General features: G+C 41.2%; 1 protein-coding gene across 2 annotated transcripts in view; it reads left to right on the top strand.

The window, feature by feature from the left end:
- The window catches only part of LOC111647600 (sarcoplasmic/endoplasmic reticulum calcium ATPase 2), a 37290-nt gene extending 16694 nt beyond the window's left edge, over positions 1 to 20596 (top strand). For both annotated transcript variants that reach the window (XM_087171472.1, XM_023397223.2), the window contains 18 exons: positions 5435 to 5601; positions 7219 to 7374; positions 7472 to 7613; positions 8800 to 8966; positions 10239 to 10327; positions 10521 to 10623; positions 10821 to 10952; positions 11942 to 12067; positions 12154 to 12375; positions 12463 to 12574; positions 13496 to 13734; positions 13830 to 14050; positions 14154 to 14356; positions 14504 to 14589; positions 15222 to 15355; positions 15575 to 15692; positions 17112 to 17246; positions 17341 to 20596. In XM_087171472.1, coding sequence (XP_087027598.1) covers positions 5435 to 5601; positions 7219 to 7374; positions 7472 to 7613; positions 8800 to 8966; positions 10239 to 10327; positions 10521 to 10623; positions 10821 to 10952; positions 11942 to 12067; positions 12154 to 12375; positions 12463 to 12574; positions 13496 to 13734; positions 13830 to 14050; positions 14154 to 14356; positions 14504 to 14589; positions 15222 to 15355; positions 15575 to 15692; positions 17112 to 17246; positions 17341 to 17526 — 2738 coding nt within the window. In that variant the 3' untranslated portion in view covers positions 17527 to 20596. The remainder of the gene's footprint in view (positions 1 to 5434; positions 5602 to 7218; positions 7375 to 7471; positions 7614 to 8799; positions 8967 to 10238; positions 10328 to 10520; positions 10624 to 10820; positions 10953 to 11941; positions 12068 to 12153; positions 12376 to 12462; positions 12575 to 13495; positions 13735 to 13829; positions 14051 to 14153; positions 14357 to 14503; positions 14590 to 15221; positions 15356 to 15574; positions 15693 to 17111; positions 17247 to 17340) is intronic.
- Positions 20597 to 22647: the final 2051 nt, after the last annotated feature.

The raw sequence follows: 22647 nt of genomic DNA, 5'->3' as shown, positions 1-22647 counted from the left end.
AGCCTGTATTCAGAAACTGAGCCTTAAAACCAGTAAAACCCTGAACTTTGTGATGTCTCAACAGAACAGTCACCAAGCCATGCAGGATTTGATTTCTCTGAGTCTTTACCTGAATCTACTATATTTGTATTCAGTCACTCAGAAAACAGTCAGCCAATCAGAAGAGAGACTCAGAGCCTCCTATCCTCTGATTGGCTCACCGACCTGTTGTTACTAGAGCTCCAGAGAGGAGCCTGAGAGAGGAGATGTAAAACTACATAGAGATGGTTTTTGGTTCTTAAAAATACAAATATAAATTAAAACCACAAATATATCTTCTTATGGATCAACACTTCAAACAAAACACTGGAGAAGAGGAAAATATGGCTCTTTTAAATCCTTTGAAAGTGATACTGCACTCATCATAGTCTTGAGTGTCAAATACTCTTCCTGTGAGCTGTGTTTGTATTTTAGATGTGAAAATATCAGCAGACAGAATCCCACACAGCAACTGCTGCATCGTGTAAAACTAACTCAAACAACTGTTGGTCTCATCCCATTGGTTGTAAAGAGAGAAAGTTCAGTAGAGATAGATAGATAGATAGATAGATAGATAGATAGATAGATAGATAGATAGATAGATAGATAGATAGATAGATAGATAGATACTTTATTTATCACCTAGGGGAAATTCATGAATGCAGGGTTTGGTGATAATTGTCATTTCAACATGTATTTTTATTACAGTAATCAAGAAGCACTATCACTGTTGAGTTGGGCTGAACAATTAATCTAAATATTATGAAAATCTCAGTACAGCCAAGTGCAATATATTATACTTTATGGTAAATGTAAAACGTGTCACAACAAACGATAAATGAAGCCTCGTGGCGCTTACAGAGATGCCTACAAATCATATTCTCCAGATGTACAGGAACATGTTTGATACAAGACCCAACATTTCATAGATAGATACTTTATTCATCCTGAAAGAAATTCAGACAGTCAGCTGCACACCACACGCATACAGAAAGTAACCATATAAAAAGACCCAAAGCTAAGCAGGTGAAACAGGCAACAACAACAATCATAAATAAAATATGAAATAAAATAAAATAATAAAAAGCTACAACTATGATGTCATATCTGACCAGGAGGATCTACACTGTGACTCAAGGAGTAGTGGTTCAGGAGCCATTAATGATGGAAAACTTGAGCCCAGCGTTTCATGTTTTTTCCATAACTGATACGCTGTCACTACTGCCTGCTGTGCTGCCATGAGCATGGAAAGACCTTCCACTGCATGATTGTTTAGACATGGCTGAAATAACACTGTGGCTTCTTTGTTTACTTGTTCCTGGCAAACATCATAATCTGCGTGCCTGCCGCTGCATCTCTGCCTTCTCCTCTGGCTGTAGCCATGGAAACCCAGTGAGAGGCACACAAGGCCTTCATGGAAAATATGCGATTGGAGCGCATCTAAAAGTAGCAATCCCAGAAACCTTTGGGGTATAGATTGATGACGAGAGAAGGACGGTGTGAACGTTTAGGAAATCTGTTTCATCCGGTCAGAGAACTTTTGAGCACCGCCATCTTTGAGTTTTAAGGTGCTTGTTTATATTCAGTGCTGTGGTTGCCGTTGACAACCATGAGCAGAGGCATTATGTTTTCAGGTAGTTCATCCACCAGTGCCATTCATTGTGAATGTGATGTTTCAGTTACACCTTGAGGGAATTTCTTCAAATCTGGTACAAACATTTATTAGGACTCAGCGATGAACTGATCAGACTTTGGTGATCAAAGGTCAAAGGTCAAGGTCACAGTGACCTCACAAAACACATTTTTGGGATGCAAGTATAGGAATCATAATTATGACACAAATGTCTAACTTGATAAAATGAAGGGATGACATTTAATATCCAAAAGGTCAAAGGTCAACTTCACTGTGGAATCACAATGTTCTGTAAAAACCTGTTTTTATTTAAAATCCTTCAAAGTCTTCACTACAAATCAGTTGCGATGTCTCAAGCATAATAATTGACGCAAATTCAACCAATCACACCAGTCCTTGTGCAAAACCTTGATGAACGTTATAGATGGATAAATGAATGAAGTGATTCTAAAGATCAGCTCTACCTGTGATTAAGACAGAGGAGCAGAATCACTGGTTCTTTTTCCCTATAAGATTTTTGAAGACTGGGTCACTACGTGCACTGACCTGGAGTTATTCTCAGTGGAACAAGTTGTCTTCCATTGTAAATGAATTATACAAAAAGTAACAATTTTTGCAATTTTTATTTTCTCCCGCAGTTTCATTGCAAAACAAAACAATCCCAAAAAAGCCTGTGAAATCCTGGAGAGACCGACATATGTTGTCCAACAGACATGGATATAAAAAATTTTCTGGTTCACCACTGATTTGTCACTAATGGGATCAGTCTCATTAGGAGATAGAAACTATTACCTGGTCAACAATGTTGCTTTCAACATCTCTCAGAGTTTTCACCAACATTTATCTGAGCTCTTCTCTGGTCAAAGACATGAGACCAGATCCGTCCTCATTCTACCGAACATTCAACAGCTGAAATCACTCAGTGTTTGTATTTGAGTAAACATGGTGAGATCCGTTGTATTCACAGATAAGATCTATACACACACACACACACACACACACACACACACACACACACACACAAATGTATCTTGACCTAATAAGAAAACTCTTCAATCCTCCAGATACCCTGTGCTATTTTAAGATGCTCAGAGATAGGAAACAGGGTTACGTGTGTGTGTGTGTGTGTGTGTGTGTGTGTGTGTGTGTGTGTGTGTGTGTGTGTGTGTGTGTGTGTGAGATCCAGTGCCCCTCTGACTGTAGTAAAAGTATTGGTCCTCCAGAGCGTGGGAACTCTGTGACACTGTTCAGAGCTGGAGGCTGTGTTCATGTTAATGTGACCCTCTCTTATTGTTGTATTCTCTCTCATGTAACAGAGTCTGTCTGGGTACAGCTGTACGTTTTTCGATTTAAGCTGCCAGTAACTTGTGTTGGTCATGTGGCTTCATATTAATTACTCAACTGCTTCCAGTATAACCTTTGTGTTTGTACCAGCTCTGATGTGTCCTATATGAGACAGACGTGTTGAAGTGTCCTGGTTCCAGACATTATAACGTGTGTCATTACCACTAAATTGATATTTACATTTTTAGATATCATGGTTAATATCAACACTGGTGTATCATAACACCCCAAACTGCTGCAGTAATACATTTTATTTTCATGAAAAGTTCTGTATTCTAGAGCAGAACTTTCGTCGTCTCCAAACTACCTGACCATCCCGCTGTCCATCCATCTGTCCATCTGTCCATCTGTCCATCCATCCATCCATTTTCTGACGCTTATCTGGGGTCGTGTTGCGGTGGCATCAGGTTAAGAAATGTAGTCCAGACGTCCGTCTGCCCAGCAATGTTTTCCAGCTCTTCCCGCAGGATTCTGAGGTCTTCCCAGACCTGATGAGATACAATATATATAATCTCTCCAGCATGTTCTGGGTCTACCCCGATGTAGACATTGCCTGGAAGACCTCCACTGGGAGGTGCCCTAACTGAAAAACAATTCACAACGTTGATAGATACCTGAGGGGTTTTTAATTTTTAATAAATAAATGTCCCTAACCCTCATTTAAATACATTTTGTTTAATTAATTAAACATTATTTAGACAACCTTTCTAAATCAATGCTTTTAAGTCCAATAAAACTGACTTGAGGAAGGAAGGTCTGCTTCAGGTCTCTCTGTCAAAGGTCTCTTTGTTGCTCATAATGTTAATCTCTTCTTAACTAGTCACTGTAATGCTGAGAGAAAGCACAGATCTGATGTGTCGGTGCACCTCTCAGTCTCTCCCTCTGCTCTCTGCCTCTTTCTTACTCACCGACCTGTATAAACAGTTTATGAACAGCTCTGCTTTTCCAAAAGAAAGAATGATAACCTTTCATGTGCAGCCATCTGTCATTGTGTTCATTAAGCAGATTTTTATTATTGATCTATTTTTACATTATACATGGGAGTTGTTGTGTTCACCACCATTATCATAAGCTTCTCTCGGTTTGGATTCCTTCAGTGTCAGTGGTTCAGGAAATCAAACAGACCCGGTTTCTAACCGTTAAAAACACTGAATAAAGCAGTTTGACATTTAAAGTCAGTGTTTGAGCGATGCTGTACGGAGGAGAGACTCAGGGAAGCGTTGGAGCTGAGATTGATGCTAACCTTTGTTTGGATTGTTTCTCTAATAATTTATGAATCAGACGTTCAGCAGGTTTTTAGCAGCAGCTGAATTCTCCACAGAGGTGTCCTCCTCTCCATAACAAACACACCAGGAGATTAAAACCAGTAGAAACACCAATAAAGCAGTTTACCTTTAAAGATCCGTTATTCGTGGCAGATCACTTGGTAGAGCTTGTACCACAAAGGCTTAGTCCATATGTCATTCCCTCTCCCTCTCTCACTGTAGTGATCTGAATAAAGGCAGAAATGGACAAAAACAATCAGTGATTGACCAACAGAGTGACAGTTCACCGGATAAATGCAGGTCTGACCATGAGGAGCTTTATAAACCAATAAAAGATGTTTAAACCAGGTCTGAAGCAGACAGGCAGAGACTTTAAAACTACTGCAATGTGTTCCCTCTTTATGGTCTCAGTCTCAGTCAATGACACATGATCACAGGTCAGTGAAGATGCATGGGAATACCAGGTCTGAAAAGTGCCTGAATTCCAAGTGTCTGAATACTTATGTCAATGTGATATTTCAGTTTTTACTTTTTCATGCATTCGCAAAAAATTAAGTTTTTACTTTGTTATTATGGGAAATTGAATGGAGACTGATGAAGGGGAAACATTTTTTATGCCTCAACGCCAGTTACAGTCAGAGCCAGAGGCATATTATTTTCAGGTTGTACATCTGTCCTTCCCATTCTGGGAAACATGATATCTCAGTAACACCTTGATGGAAGTTCTTCAAATTTGGCACAAACATTCACTCGGATTCAAGGATTAACTGAGTTTCTGTGGTCTCACAAAACGTGTTTTGTTTTTTTTTTACCATAACTTAATTCACTAATAGTGACACAATTTAACTCAAATGTCTATATGGATAAAATGAAGTGATTAAATTTTCTATCCAAAATGTCAAAGGTCAACTTCACTGTGACACCATAATTTTCTGTAAACCGTGACCATATTTCCTGTAACTTGTCTGGTTGGCGGAGGGATACAACCATGAGGAGGTGATTCTAGTCAAGAGTATTTAAGAACCTTCTCTGCACCTCTCTGCCTTCATGTGTGTCTGCATTTGGGTCCAACAATCAGTGTGAAGAATTTACTTAAAACATCATATTTGTCCTTAAACTAAATACAATAAAACAGAATGAAATCAAGATTTTTTTTTTCTTTTGCCTTCCTCAGTCGGTGATAAGGTCCCAGCTGACATCAGGCTGACCTCCATCCGTTCCACCACTCTGAGAGTGGACCAGTCCATCCTGACAGGGGAGTCTGTGTCAGTGCTCAAACATACAGACCCTGTACCAGATCCCAGAGCTGTGAACCAGGACAAGAAGAACATGCTCTTCTCTGTGAGTCTCAACAATCACGGCTGTCATGTTACACTTTAGGGATATTTTTGTTATTGAACTTGTTGAGTAAAACACCCTGTGGTTTATTAGGAAATTATTTTTCCTTTTTAAAAATGAAATAGTATTTTTGTGAGATATTTTGTCTACACTTCACACTAATGTTTGAAGCTGTAACTATCAAACATTTCACTTGAAAGCTTCTTTTCTGCTACAGTAGTTACTGATCCTTAAATTTGATTTCTGTATTTCCCACGATATGAAGGTTTTAGTTGAATTAAGTTGGTTACTTTGAAAAACATACGAGTAAAACAGTGGTAACAGCTAATATTTCTCCACATGTTGAGCAATGAAGGTCAATGATATCTGAGAACAAATCTTGATCTCCACATCTGTATCTAAATAATTATCTCCTCTTCCAATAAATGTCTCCACACCTCGGTAGAATATTAATTGCTTATCCACTGAGGAAGTCACTGAGTCTGAGTTAGCTCTGTAGCTCTTAACAGAAAAGCCTTCAAGCATTTATCTGCTCAGGGTTACAGGGTAAATGTTCTCCTAAGAGCAATGTCTATTTTCGTTTAGAATATGTATATTTTGAATGTCAATATATACACAGGAAGTGTAGTTTAGAGGGTAATTAAAATCTAACAAGCTACATCCTTGTTATTATAAAGCTAAATGTAAAAATGCTTTGACTCCTACATAAACGTTAAATAACATCTTGCTTTTTAGAACAGTTTGATTATTGCCAATTATTTTCAAATTGATGGGACAAAAAAAAAATTAATTATCAATGAAATTGATACACAACACAAAAATCCTGTTACATACATTGAAGTGATGTAAGATTGGCACACATGCTTATTTATTATCTCATTATGTTAGATGTTGTTGTACATGTTTTCTCATAAATCTAAAATTAGCAAGACGACACTGTTCAAAATCATTGATGCCAGTGGGGGAGGGGCTTCTTACCCCAAATTAGCTTGGGCATCTTCCTCAAAAATCCAACTTTCATTTATTGTGAAAAAAGTATTTTTTATTCATTTTTTTTAAACAAAAAAAATGTTCAATAAAAATTTAAATTATAATTAAATTTTTTTAGTTTGTTCATATCAACAGTAAAAAAAGTTTTTTATAGTATGTGCTTATAAAACACTGTTGAAATATTACATCAGCTCACCCCAGATTTCCTCCCACTAGTAAAATAATTTTGATTCTATTCAAAGATTAATGAGACCCCAGTTTACCTGACATGCTTTTTTCTCCTCAGAGCTACTCTACAATTACAGCTCCATCCCAAAATCCACCCATACACTTATATACACATCTGACATTTAGTATGTGTGTTGTATTAAATCTGTCAGACCTCAAAGGCTGTGGAGTCAGCAGGTGGTCTGTGGTCAAAGAACAACAGCCCTTGATGTTTTATTAAGAGCCGTCACTGACTGCGAGAGCTGCAGATCGTCTTTGTTGGTGTGGTTATCAGAGCGCTGTTGGACATAGCATGACTTCACATCACAGCCCGGTGTTAAAGAGAGAGATATTAGCGTTCACTTTAACTAACAGCATCACAAAAGACACAGTGAAGTTATTTCTGTCACGGCCTTTCCCCAGGGCACCAACATTGCGGCAGGGCGAGCCATCGGGGTTGCCGTGGCGACAGGGGTGCAGACAGAGATCGGGAAAATCAGAGATGAGATGGCCTCCACCGACCCTGAAAGGACTCCGCTGCAACAGAAACTCGACCAGTTCGGAGAGCAGCTGTCTAAGGCAAGTCCCTGTGTGAGGTTTACTGATGAGTGTGAGAGTATTTCCATAATCTGTAGAATCAATATAGAATCAATGTTGTGCGGCTGTTACCCTGCAGGTCATCAGTGTGATCTGTGTAGCGGTGTGGGCCATCAATGTGGGACACTTTAATGACCCGGTGCATGGAGGCAGCTGGCTGAGAGGAGCTGTTTACTATTTCAAGATCGCTGTCGCCCTGGCTGTGGCCGCCATACCAGAAGGTCAAACTCTTTTATTCTTTTATTTGCAATTTTTTTTTTTTTTTTTTTAGGATAATTCAGAACATTTCAGCAATTACAGAGAGAAATAGCCTTGCAGTTAGAAAGTATTATAAGTCAGCAAATGAACAGCATCGCCAACAACCCCTCCCTTCTCAACATCTTTTTTATGTCTCAGGTTGTCTGTCCATCTCATTTTTGTGGACACAATATCTCAGTAACACCTTGAAGGAACTTCTTCAATTTTGGCACAAACGTTCATTAGGACTGGAGTTTGGTGGTCAGAGGTCAGAGGATTTTGGCCTTGTGAACACAATATCTCTGATTGGTACAGACATTCACTTGGACTCAAAGACGAACCGATTAGACTGATTAGAAAGGTCAAAGGTCAGTGTGACCACACAAAACAAATTTAAGCCATAACTCAAGACTTCACAGCAATTATGACAAAATTTCACACAAATGGTTCATATTTTTGTAAGATTCTGGATAAACAGGATGTAACCTGAAACTAGTGGAGGAGGCAGACAACCATGAGGAGGTGATTCTAGTTTTTTTATAGACAATACTTATCCAGTAAAATTTTTCATAACTATTTTAAGATCTGAGAAAGGGATTGTATATTAACCATAAATATATAAATATATATATATATTTATTTGTAGGTGGAATGAAAAAGTGATCTTTTTTATTGTGTGTAATTCATTATCTATCTGTCCATTCCTATGTTGTGGGGGGGTCAGGAAGCAACCAGTTCCTAGTAATGTTTTTTTTTCACTGGTTGATATCAGAACACTGAAAGTCAACTTTCCCTAAAATCAAGGTGTTCAACTGGAAAGGTATTTTTGTATTGAATATGCCTTCCAATGTATTGTGCATCTCTGTCCAGAAATGTATTATTACTGAACATTCCCAAAATATATGCCAATGATTGGCATCCTGGCTCCCATACAGTGTCCAACTCTCTACTGTAAAGTGTGCTTTCTGCTTTGGGGTAAAAGAAAATCTAATGAGACTAGGTCAAACATCTTATCTGAGAAAAATTATCTGACAGAAAACAGTAGAGAAACAATTGACCAACCTCCTCCACCCACTCTGAAAATTATGCCCATAAAACCAGCTGCTGTAGTGGACTCGACAGTTTGCGGCAGTTTCATCACCATCAACTGCCTATCGTGTTTCCTCTCAGGCCTCCCAGCAGTCATCACCACCTGCCTGGCCCTGGGCACCAGGAGGATGGCCAGGAAGAACGCCATCGTCCGCAGCCTGCCGTCAGTGGAGACACTGGGTTGTACCTCTGTCATCTGCTCTGACAAAACAGGAACACTAACCACCAACCAGATGTCAGTCTGCAGGGTGAGATGAAGGGGGAGCATAACATTAGACTGATAAACATGGAGCTGACATCCACCAGTCAGCCTCATCCAGCTCTGACATGACTGATTACATACATACATACACGAGGGACAAATTTCAGTGACTTGAAAATCTATTTAAAGCTCCATATAGTCTAAAGGTAGATGTCCATGTGTTGTTTGATTATAGATCAGGTCAAGGTTCTATATTAATACTGTGAAAGTATCAAAGCCTCAGTCCACAGAGAAATGCACACAGCCAGTATTCAGAAACTGAGCATTAAAACCAGCCGTCAGGACTTATGGAACTTTGTGATGTCACAACAGGGCAGTCACCCAGCCCCGCCCACCTGGACCCACCATCCAACCTTGCAGGATTTGGTTTCTCTGAGTGTTTTCCTGAAATCTGCTATATTTTTATTGGATCACTCAGAAAGAAAGAGACAAAGCCAATCAGTAGAGGGGCTTAGAGCCCCCCTCTCTTCACAGGCATACAGTATACATTTTCACATCAAAAAAAGCATGTGTGAGTGTGACTGTAGATACATAAGTACAACCTTTTAAAATGTTCCATGTTAAATAAGAGAGAGCGGTCTAGAGATTCTTAATATTAAAAATCTGCAAATAACAGGAAGTCTGGAGTACTTTTAATGTTAAAAATCTACTGGAGGTGAATTAAGTTGAATTCATTGGCGAATGAAAACAACATGTATATTAGTAAGAGAGGGAGTGAGTGCTGAGTATGACCAGTGCTGTGGAAATACACAATACTGCATCTATGAGGATGACAAGTGAAGGTGGTGGAAGTGTTGAGTTGTATCAATGGGAATCAGATGAAAGGAGGAATAAAAGCCTGTCTGCTATATAAAAAACGCCTAAATATGTCTAAACTAAATCAATCTTATTTCATATGAAAATGTAATAATACTCTTGATGAAGATTTTTATCTTTATCTCAGCCATTGAAAGATTGAGTCCTTTATTTTGAAACAGTAGCAAGAATCCTTCCTGTTTTCTGATCTGTTCGAGGTTTATTACAGCAACACTGACTCCATCAGTACAACAACATGACGTCATGTCGTACTCACCACACTGCGGCACCATAGCGGCTGTTAGCTACGTACATTTTACTCTTGAATCAACTCAGACTCAGTGTTGGTGTTGATTTAAAGAGCTGACATTGGAATGTGAAAATAACCTCATGTGATCTTCTAACTTTATTGAACTAATGTCTATCTGTATGTGTGTGTGTTTGTGTGCGTGTGTGTGTCTAGATTTTTGTTGTGGACAGTGTGTCAGGGGAGCGCTGTAGCCTGAGCGAGTTCACAGTTACTGGATCTACTTACGCCCCTGAAGGGGAAGTGTGAGTGTCTTTAACTTTTAACCATTAACCCTTTAACCCCTGGATGTTTATGGATTATGAAAGGCAACACTTATAACCCTCCAGTTAATCTCTCCGTCCTTTTTTGTATCGACCTGCATGCATTCCACTTCTCCATGTCTGTTCCTCTGTCTTGATGTCCTCCACCTGTCTCTCTGTCCTGTTCTGTCTCCAGCTACAAGGACGGCTCAGTGGTGAAGTGCAGTCAGTACGAAGGCCTGGTGGAAATGGCCTCCATCTGTGCGCTGTGCAATGACTCATCGCTGGACTACAACGAGGTACAAAATGCAGCAACAGCTCAGACCATCACTAATGACCGTATATGGTTCTGGAACATTTACAACTGCACATAAATGTGTGTTGTCAGAAATGCAGCCCTAAACTGCTGGTGAGTAAACAGCATACTTTGTGACTTTGTGTGTGTGTGTGTGTGTGTGTGTGTGTGTGTGTGTGTGTGTGTGTGTGTGTGTTCCAGGCAAAGGGAGTGTATGAGAAGGTTGGGGAGGCGACAGAGACTGCCCTCTGCTGTCTGGTGGAGAAAATGAACGTGTTCGACACTGACCTGAGAGGACTAACCCCCGTTGAGAGAGCGACAGCATGCTGCTCTGTAAGTGTATGTGTGTGGGTGTGTGTGTGTGTGTGTGTCCTCTTCGGGGGCCTTTCCAATAAAAACAGCAACCTTGTTGGGGCCAGTTGTCCTCATGGGGATCGAACCAAAGCCCGGTCCTAATGAGGCAAGATGTCACAGGTCCTGGTTAAGGTCAGGGTCAGTACAATGTCCTAATAAGTATGGCTGTGCAAACTGTGTGTGTGTGTGTGTGTGAGCGAGAGATAGAGAGAGAGAGGCCTCTCAGGAGCATTGACCACCAACCAGATGTCAGTCTGCAGGTTGAGATGAAGGGGGAGCATAAAATTAGACTGATAAACATGGAGCTGACATCCACCAGTCAGCCTCATCCAGCTCTGACATGACTGATTACATACATACATACACGAGGGACACATTTCAGTGACTTGAAAATCTATTTAAAGCTCCATATAGTCTAAAGCATCATCATCCACATCACACGCAGTAGTTGATGACAAAATCAGGGGGTCACTCTGATCCTGAGACAGTGCAATGTGCAGTTTTACTATTTCACATTAAAGCTCCATATAGTCTAAAGGTAGATGTCCATGTGTTGTTTGATTATAGATCAGGTCTAGGTTCTATATTAATACTGTGAAAGTATCAAAGCCTCAGTCCACAGAGAAATGCACACAGCCAGTATTCAGAAACTGAGCCTTAAAACCAGCCGTCTGTTACTATAGCTCCAGAGAGAGAACTGAGAGATGAGATGTAAAACTACACTGAGATGGTTCTTCTTATGGATCAACATGAAAATATGGAGCTTTAAATAAAGTGCTGATGCTGACCTCTGCATCTGTTATCGAGGACCATGCTTCCTCATCTGTCTTATGTCTCTTTACCTGTGAGAAGAAGCCTGAACTAAGTGTGTCACATGCTGCAGGCCTGGTTTTCTATTAGCTTGTTCTATGTGTTTGTCAAAGATGACGTTTATGTTCTATAGCTGTCTTTTCATTGGTTGTGTTTAGGTGATTAAGCAGCTAATGAGGAAAGAGCTGACGCTAGAGTTCTCCAGAGACAGGAAGTCCATGTCTGTCTTCTGTTCATCCAACAAACTCACCAGGTCTTCCTCTGGAGCCAAGATGTTTGTCAAGGTCAGTTCCACACAGCTCGTCATGATCCCTTTAGTTATCTATTATGACGTCTGGACGTGTCTGACCTTTTCCCCGTCTCTCCTCAGGGTGCTCCGGAGAGCGTGCTAGAGCGCTGCGCTTACATCCGGGTCAGCGGCGCTGCCCGCGTGCCTTTAAGCCCGGCGCTTCGAGAGCAGCTCCTGTCCACTGTGCGGGATTGGGGGTCAGGCCGAGACACGTTGCGTTGCCTTGCCATGGCAACCAGGGACACACCCCCTGACATCCATTGTCTCAACCTGGAGAACTCAGCTGGGTTTGCTGACTATGAGGTGATGATGATGAAGGCTCATGGTCCAACACTCTTTCTTTCTGAAAGTCTAATGCTGAACTAGTCCTCTGTGTCTTCCTGTCCCCAGTCGGACCTGACCTTTGTGGGCTGTGTGGGCATGCTGGACCCGCCCAGGAAAGAGGTGCTTGGCGCAGTCCGAATGTGTCGGCAGGCTGGTATACGAGTCATCATGATCACAGGTACAGCTGATACACAGTATGTACACACACAACTGTATGTGGGCAAAAAACTTCATACCTTTGTTTCACATGTGCCAACCCACACAGATCTCAGGGGATCCTTCTGGGGAGTGGGATGTCTTTGTTGAGGAATCTGTGTAGTACAAACACTGGTGTGTTAACCAGGAAGTATTCCGAACTTTTGTTTTGTGTTTGGTCTAATTTTGGTAATTTTGTCATTCTAAGCAGTTTGTTAAAGGGACACGCCACCAAGTTATTCATAAAGATCTGTTAACTTCTCATGGTTCATGCAGCTCAGCCTGTTTAAACAGCTGTGTCATATCCAACATGGCTCTGAAGTATGTTTAGTCATGTTACATTGGTGTCTGAGGTGTGTGTGCTCAATGTTATAAATTGATAAATTAATGAGTAGATTCTAAAGATCAGCTCTACCTGTGATTAAGACAGAGGAGCAGAATCACTTGTTCTTTTTCCCTAAAATATTTGTGAAGACTAGCTCACCACCTGCACTGACCTGGAGTTATTCTCAAAGGTTCAAGTAGCCTTCCACTTTTAATGAATTATACAAAAGAAAGATAGAGACAATTTTAGAAATTTCTATTTTCTCGCATTTTCATTGCAAAAAAAACCAAAACAAAACATCCACAAACATTGCAACTTTCATCGCAGTTTTTAAGAAAAGCTGTGGCCAAATCAGATATTTTAGCTGCAACAATCCCAAAAAAAGCCTGTGAAATCCTGGAGAGACTGAAAAGTCATTTATTTATTTACACTTTATAATAAAGATTATTATCTCTCACCCAAAGTCATGTTTTAATTCCACCTACAATCTGCAGTGTCAGGCTTCCCGGTGACCTCAGCTGACCTGTTCACATGTGGACAAACTGATCCAAGCATTAATCTAACAACTGTCCTGTGCAGGTGACAACAAAGGGACAGCTCTGTCCATCTGTCGGAGGGTGGGGATCATCACAGAGCAGGAGGAGGAGCAGGAAGGCACGGGGGTCAGCGGAGGCCTGACTGGAAGGGAGTTTGACGAGCTGCCCCCCCACCTGCAGCGTCAGGCTTGTCGGACGGTGCGGTGCTTTGCCCGGGTGGAGCCGGCACACAAGAGTCGAATTGTGGAGTATCTGCAGAGCCTGAGCGACATCACTGCCATGGTGAGTGTGTGGCCTTGTACTTGGCATGTTGTTAACCAGTACTGTGACATCCTCAATTTATCCCCCTACACCCCTCCCCTCTGTCGTGGGTTCAGACAGGCGACGGGGTGAATGATGCCCCGGCGCTGAAGAAGGCAGAGATCGGCATCGCTATGGGCAGCGGCACGGCGGTGGCCAAGTCGGCCTCTGAGATGATCCTGGCCGACGACAATTTCTCCACCATTGTGGCAGCTGTGGAGGAAGGCCGAGCCATTTACAACAACATGAAACAGTTCATCAGATACCTGATATCATCCAACATAGGAGAGGTGGTCTGGTGAGTCGAGGAAACTCTGACGCAGAGAGTTGATCCAAACAGCCTGGAGGAAGTTGAGTGTTGTTTGGACCCCTCACTGTTTCCTTCTTCCCTTCCTCCTCAGTATTTTCCTGACGGCCGCGCTTGGCATGCCTGAAGCGCTGATCCCAGTCCAGCTGCTGTGGGTCAACCTGGTGACTGACGGTTTCCCAGCAACAGCTCTGGGCTTCAACCCTCCTGACCTGGACATCATGTCCCGCCCTCCACGCTCCCCCAAAGAGCCTCTCATCTCCAGCTGGTTGTTCTGTCGCTACCTCATCATCGGATGTGAGTCTTGAGCTTTTCATAATCAGATTGTGATCACATACACATTATTAGAACACATAGCAGCATCTCACCTGTCAGACAAGGTGTCCTGCTTCACAGAATCTGCAGCTTACAAACCACACTGCTGCTAACCATCCTTCTGTGCAGGTTATGTGGGAGCAGCCACCGTCGGAGCTGCTGCCTGGTGGTTTATGGCAGCTCATGATGGACCTAAACTTTCCTTCTATCAACTGGTAAACACACATCTCCCCATCACTGCACCTGCTTCTGATGCTCTGTGGTCCTTCATTATATGCTGTGGTTCTGTGGATATACTGAGGGAGTGACCTGGTATTACATGTATAAATATCAAGAAACCGAAAAACAGCATGTAATAGCTATAAGGTAACAAACAGTAAATGCTAGGTATTGATAATATTAACAACTAGTGAAGCTTTATGACCAGGGATGTGCTGTATCAGCTCCTCTGGGCTCTGTTTTAATGACCCAAAGCTCATGGTCTGAAGTGTGTTTTAACCGTGGAAAAAACAGTACCAGGTGCATGGTTCAAAAGGATTGTACTTAGTCTCTTAATTATTCATGAGAGTGTTTTGGGCGTAAGATGAAATAAACCAATCAGAGTACTATCTCTCATTTGCTTTAAACGCCAATCTGAGTCTGCACTAGTCAATAGTGATGAGATCTGTGATCAGCCAGTACTTGATGATAATATCGGCCATGTTGATGTGGTCAGCCTCTAGTTAAGACATGTGCAGGATCATAGCTGAACAGAAGAAGCACAGCATTAGCATATTTTGCACAGGTAAGGGAGACAGGTAAGTAGGAAGTTGTAGGAATATTAATTACACCTTTATTTCCTCTGCAGTCTCACTACCTGCAGTGCAGCGAAGGCCATGTGGAGTTTGCTGGTGTGCAGTGTTCAGTCTTTGAGTCTCCTTATCCTATGACTATGGCTCTGTCTGTCCTGGTTACCATAGAGATGTGCAACGCCCTGAACAGGTAAGAACAAAACAAACACACCCAAACACTGAACTTCACGTCCCACACTGCTGTCATGTATTAGACGTGAAACAGCCTGTGTGTGTGTGTGTGTGTGTGTGTGTGTGTGTGTGTGTGTGTGTGTGTATAGTATAGGAGTGTGTGTGTCTGGTATAGGACTATATGTATGTTTTTGAAGGGGTGAGATGAAGTTGTGACAGTGAGCATCATGTTTTTCAGTCTTTCAGAGAACCAGTCCCTGCTCAAAATGCCTCCCTGGTCCAACCCCTGGCTGGTGGGAGCAATCTGTCTATCCATGGCCTTACACTTCCTCATCCTATATGTGGACCCCCTGCCGGTGAGGATGCAGTCATGAGTTTACACACACTTAGGTTGAAGTCATTAAAACTAATTTTTTAACCACTCCACAGATTTTCATGTTATCAAACTGTATCAAACTAAAGAAAACTCTTCATTATAAGTAGTTATGTGCTGCGCCTTGTGTGGGGGCGTGCCAAGCTAGTAGGGGGTGTCCAGGTTGCAGGTGGGCAGCACCAATAGACACATTGACGTCAATAGGACCAGGGAGTTTTGTCTGGACCCCCAACAAGGCGTTTTCATACAGGTTTTGCCCTGACAGCGTTCCTCCCTTTGGTGTAAACTTTGATCTTTGTGACTCCGGAGACCATTTCCATGCAAGAAAAACATATATAACAAACTATAAGTAAGGAAAAACTCAGTAAAGTATAATAGGTCCCCTTTAAGTTTACCTTCACACTCGGTGACTCTTTGATTGACATCATGGGAAAATCAAAAGAAATCAGCGAAGTGAACCTTCACAAGTCTGGTTCATCCTTAGAGTAATTTCCAACACCTGAAGGTTCCACGTTCATCTGTACAGACAGTTATACAGAAGTATAAACACCTTGGAACCATGCAGGTGTCAGACCACCCAGAAAGGAGACGTGTTCTGACTACTAGAGTCGAAAAGTGCAAATCAATCCCAGAACAACAGCCATGTGAAGATGCTGGAGGAGTATCTGTACCAGTATCTGTATCCACAGTAAAATGAGTGCTATATCAAGTGCACATGGAGACAAAGATCTGACTGTCTGGAGAAATGCCATAATGGAGGATGGCAGCATCATGTTGCCATCCTGCAGGACAGACTGGTGCACTTCACAAAATATTTGGCATCACGAGGAAGGAAAATTATGTGGATACATTGAAGCATCATCTCAAGACATCAGCCAGGAAGTTAAAGCTCGGTCACTGACTCCAAGCAGACTTCCAGAGTTGTGGCAAAATGTCTTCAGGACGAGTTAGATCCTATAGAAAAGTTTTGTGTGGGGAAGGAGGCCTCCATCTCTGTCTCCGTTCACCAGTTCTGTTGGAGGAATGGACCAAGATTCAGACGTAGGCTCCCTGAGACATTTGACCCAAGTTAAACTATTTAAAGATAATGCTACCAAATACTAACAAAGTCTCTGTAAACACTGGGAATGTATAAAAGCTATAATGAATAATTCTCTCTACTATTATTCTGACATTTCACATTCTGAAACTGAAGTAGTGACCCTGACCTACCTGAGACAGGTGGAATCAGGGTTAAATGTTTAAATGTGTTTGGCTAAGGCGTATGTAAACTTGACCTCAACTGTATGTGTCCTAAAGGTTCTTAAAGTCTCCACTTTTCTGATTGTTCATTGTGAAGGATAATGCAGTTGTCCTACACCGATGCCGCACAAACCATCCGTCCCTCCTTCTGTGTCCTCAGGTGATATTCCAGATTCGCCCTCTGTCGTGGCCTCAGTGGGTGGTGGTGCTGAAGATGTCACTTCCTGTCATCTTGATGGACGAGGCCCTTAAGTTCCTGGCCCGCAACTACATCGAGCCGGGGAGTCAGATCCAGGTCAGGTCTTCAGTTAAAGAGTAGCAGGGTTTCTGTATCTCTGAAGTGCTCTGTGTCTGATGCTCTCCTTTCTTCAAATCTGTCACTCAAACAGACGTTGGAGGAGGAGGAGGAGGAGCTACAGAGGACAGGGGCTAACGCCGGATTACTCAGCGCCATGATGACAAGGGTACACCAGTCAGCAAAGGGTGTGTCCTGGTCATTCGTCCTGATCTCTGCGCCACTAGTGATCTGGATCTTCAGCCTGGACTCTGACATCACTAACATCTTCTGGGAGTAATGGGGGGGACACGGTGAAAGACAGGAGACTGGAAGAGGACAGAGAGAAGCTAAAGAAGGAGATCAAGGGATGAAAATGCAGGAGAAGGAATGTGGAAGGGTGAGAAACAAGATGATAAATACTTGAGATACAGGGATGTAAGGGATGAAGATTAAGAGTGATTTTTTTTTTTAGCCAGCAGACAATCAGAAAAACAAGAAGATGAAAGTGTAAAGCAGGTTTAGGCTCTCAATGAAAAGGTGTTTCGTGTAGCTAATAGTCTCTCTCACAACTTCATAGTTCAGACTGTTCCTCCAGCTGCTCCCCGTGTTCCCGCCTCAGGCATGCAGACGTTTGCTGCACCAACACACAGGTCCACAGTGAAACGTCTCTGTTGTACTTTTATGTTAGCATAGCATGCTAACCTACTCATTTTTACAGTCTTAAGATACTAAAGATTGTGTGGTAGACATTAGCAAGTTAACATGCAAGTGTTAACTTACCGTCTGTCTGTCTTTCTGCCTTAAAGCAACTCAGCATTTAGGCTTCCCACCAAAATGGATCCAAGGGACACAGTGTAAAATATACTGTAGGTCATCAGTGGTTAACAATGGCCGCAATCAAGGCAGATTTTGTTTTGTTTGATTTGTTTTTGGATATATATAAACTGAGAAAAGACTTCAGTGTAAATTAGTTGTTAGGGAACATCAGTAGTTATCCAGTCACAGGAAGTTGACAGGAACTCGTCGTAGCATCAGGAGCTTTTAGGAAGTCGAACAAACGAACAGTTTGTCTGACAATGTTTTGGAAGTGTAGGTATGACTTTGCTTAGTTGCTGAGTTATTGGCGCAACGTTAGATAGAGATAATTGTGCTATTTTAATGAAATGTAATCCTTTTGCATCTTAATGAGTGTTTTACATCTTTAGCTATTCAGTCTGAACAGGTCCTCTATTAGCAAGCTAAGGTTTTCTCAGCCAGCTCGGTAGACGTTGCCCCTGAAACTGTACATGACAACATGGCGAACTTTAACTTTAGGAAGAGCTGGTACAACAGGCTCCTGAAGAGGGAAGTGGAACCAGTTCTTCAAAATAAAAGCCTGCTTATCTTGAGGTAAAATGCTACACACAGCACCTTTTCAGACGATTGAAAAATGAGTGGAGTATATAGAAGAGAGAAGCTCTGAGTGGTCCACAGTCTCACACATACACACACACACACACACACACACACACACACACACACACACCAGATTTATGCACACATTGTTATTCACCAGTAATAATAATAAGAGGTCAGTGGATGAGGCAAGATAAGTAGACGTACAGTAGAGCCCACAGCCGGCCGCTGCAACACTCCTCATGCTGCAAAGCAGAAATAGTAACATTAATGTTAAAACTTCCTCGTCCGTGAGACTAAAACAAGCATTTAACCTGTGAAGAAGACTGTTGGCAGACGTTGAGCACACATCACACATTCTGTAGAAACAGAGGGTGACGTCTAACCTCTGACAGGTCACTCGTTTAGAGCTTTACTCTGACAGATCTCCAGCTGTTGTTCAGTCTCCTTCACTGTCTCTCTCTCAAAGTCCTAAATGTAATTTGATGTCCTGAGGCTTCACACCCCCACGCCCCCTGACTGAAGCTGATTTTAAGCCTTCACACCCGGATCAATGAGTCGAGTCTGTTTGATTAGTTCAGAAACGTTGATCATATTATTTATATCCGTGGTTAGACGTAGTAGAGGTGGTCATGTACTTCCAGGTGCAGTCTACATCTGAAGGATGTGACTAAGCTGAATAGATGAATATGGTTTTTTATGTTAGAGCTTTAAATATACTCTATGTGTTTATTATTAACCCCTGCTCTGCTTTCTCTAAGATCCTCTGTGTTAGTCGACAGGTGGAAAACTCTAACACACAGTGATCAATAACACACAAGTCGTGCAGTACAGTAGGCCTGACAGTGAGCGAATGTTTCTTGTAAATTTGTTATGTGTGTGTGTGTGTGTGTGAATCTTTGATCAGTCTGCCATTTTCTCCAGGGATGCCATTGTGACATCTCACTCTGTCTGCCATCCAAGGGATTTTTTTGATTCCTGTAATTAGAATAACGTCAGTTGTGATGGCGCGGTGGGACAAAACATTTGAGCTTTAGAGTTTAGAGTCGAAATATTTTGAGACAAAGTCAGAATTTATTGAGAATAAAGTCTCAGTGCATCCACTAACAGTACAGCTGCAGAATTACAACCTCACTCTGACTTTTTCTTCTAAGAGTTTGACTCTATTTTAATATTACGCCTTTTTTTTTTTTTTCAAAATTACATCATAAATCTCGGGATACATTTGTTCATAAACTGACTTTATCTTGTAATTTTGTCCTTTTTTTGTGAATTATGACTTCTCTCCTGATTTTGTGACAGTTTATGACCTTTTTGAATAAAATTTACATTTTTTTTCAACGGTATAATTTTTTTCTCTATATATTGCAGTATTCTGTAAAATATAACAATTCTCAAAATGTCCATTTCTTGTTGTTTTTTTTCTTTATGAGAGCATTTAATAAAAAAGTGATGGCTATAAAATAGAAAAACATTAAACTTTCTGATGTTGAAAACTGTTATGGAGACCAACTCACCTGTTGTGGGATTTTTATTTTGTATTTATTCACTTTTCTCGTCATTTGTTTGTTTGGATTTAACATTGCTGTAGTTACTTCTCCTTTAATGAACCAAAAACCACAGAAGAAGTTTTCGCTGCCCAAGATTCTGCCTCTCTTTTTCTGTCTTTTCTTTTTTTTCTTGTTATTTATTAATATTTTATTTTTCTGCATCCATGTACAGCCCAGTTCTGACACATCCTGACTGTACCAAGTTTGTTTACACCTTTTTCCTTTACTATTATCATTATAATTATAATTATAATAATGATGATTATTATTATTATTATTATTATTATTATTATTAGCTGACAGCCATGTCTTCAGGAGTGGGATAAGTGGGAGGGAGGGTTTTTGGAGCAGCGTCACTAAATGAAAAGTTGTACTTGACTGACTTGCCTGTTGAAATAAAGGTTGAAATGCAGAACTTGGTAATTGGAGAGACTGTTCTCAAATATGTTTCTCTTTTCTTTTTCTCCACCTTGTTTCATCTCATATCCAACTCACCCACATTTACACTGAAGCTGAATGAATTTGTTTTTTCAGTCATTCTGCTGTTGAAGTTAAAAAATATAAACATATGATGTGTGTTTGCGTGTTTGACACATTACAAACGTGTGTCCGGGAGCATCTTCATGTTGTGAACGCAATATCTCTGTAACACCTTGAAGGAACGTCTTCAAATGTGACACAGGTATTCATTTGGACATAAGGATGAACTGATTACATTTTGGTGGCTAAAGGTCAAGGTCAGTGTGACCTCACAAAACACTTTTTAGCCATTACTCAAGACTTCACACAGCAATTACAACAAATTTCACACAAATGTTTCATATTTAATAAGACTCTGGATAAACAGGGTTGTAATCTGAAACTAGTCTGAGTGGAGGAGGCAGACAACCAGGAGGAGTTGATTCTAGTTTATCTCTTTTTTTACTTTGCAGATTGAAACGAGCAGTTTTCCTTTCTCCGTTATTAAGAAATGAAATGATCAAATAGAGCTATTGTATGTATTAGATAGGTTTTGAGTTGGTGTTGGTTGTGTGTCGCCAGGGTTGTGTTGCATATTGTGAGTTTCATTGTGAAAATGAATGATATGGATGTGTTTAGTTGAATCTGTTGCCATTGAAGAATTGTTTATAAATTTAAGGGAACCCAGGAAGAGCAGCCATTGTTAGAACACAGTGATGTGCTGTCAGAGCAAGCAAGGCAAGCAGTGTTTGACCAGTTAAGTGGGAAATCAATTAGAACGATACCAAAGCAGAAACGACGTCTATCCTCACATCTCAGAAGAGCAATCTGTTGCCTTTTTGCATTCATCATGTAATTTACTGCCCTCTTGTGGTGGCAGCTGGGTATTGTCTCTGGAAGCTAGCTTGACGTCCAGCCGTTGTATCTATAGTTTCTATCAGTTTCATGGGTGTGACCGTGTCCCGTTGACAAAGGCTGGAGCTTATCAAACAGAGAAGACAGCATCTTAATTCGAAGGTTTGCACATTGATGATAATCCTGGGATCTTTGACTTGTGATTAGCTACAGCTGAGGTCTGCTTGTCAAGCTGTCCTTTACTCAGCTTCGACTGTTAGATGTGTATAAGAGACAGGATTAATGTTGCTGTCAGACATATTTATGCTGATTTACAGCTTTCATTGTAATACACAAAATAAATTTACTACATAAAGGAAGATGTCATGATGAGCATCTCTGTTCAAAACATGGAGAAAAATTTATAAAAATAAAAATGATTTACTTTGTCATCATCTATTAAAATATCTTACCAGTTTTGACATTGAACACCTGTAGCAGTCCTCAGACAACAAACATTTTCATAGACTGTAAAAGTATATCTAAGGAGGCATGATAGATAACTACATTACACAATTCACAATAGTGCTTATTTACCAAAAGAGCTCCCAGTAATGATGAGATAGTAACAGTTAGCATTAGCTACCTAGCTACATGTTAGTAACTGTGTGCCAGCACACATCAACGAACTGAAAATGTAATGTCAAAATACACAAAATTCAGAAACGTCTTGCTGCAGTTGTAGAGTTTGAACATCTTCAGCAGCTTCTCCCTCTGGGTCAGATTCTGGATGTAAGTCATACGGTTGGTCCAAACCGCTTCTGACGCCAGGGCTGAAACAGAGGGGTTTACAGGCATGCTGAAATATAGGATCGGAGTCGATTTTTTAGCAAGAAACTTCAAAGACATGTGGGGACCTCTGAGACTTATTTAAACTTGTTGAAAAGGAGGATAATATGTATATGAGGAGTACAGGGATCTGACGATGGCCTTCAGTGAATGGAGCGACATGAACTGCCTCGTTCTGAACACCTCCAAGACCAAGGAGATGGTCATAGACTATTGGAAGTCTAGGCCCACCCTTCAGCCAGTCAACATAAGAGGGAATTACATTGAGGTGGTGCACACTTATACCTAGGTTTGCACCTCGACAGTAAACTGGACTGGTCCCTGAACACGGA

This window comes from Seriola lalandi, unplaced genomic scaffold (assembly GCF_002814215.2).
Source record: "Seriola lalandi dorsalis isolate HSWRI2012SDOR001 ecotype SW California unplaced genomic scaffold, Sedor1 jcf7180002055006, whole genome shotgun sequence".
NCBI classification, from domain to species: Eukaryota; Metazoa; Chordata; class Actinopteri; order Carangiformes; family Carangidae; genus Seriola; species Seriola lalandi.
The sequence above is the reverse complement of the archived record's forward strand: the minus strand, read 5'-3'. Positions and strand labels throughout refer to the sequence as shown.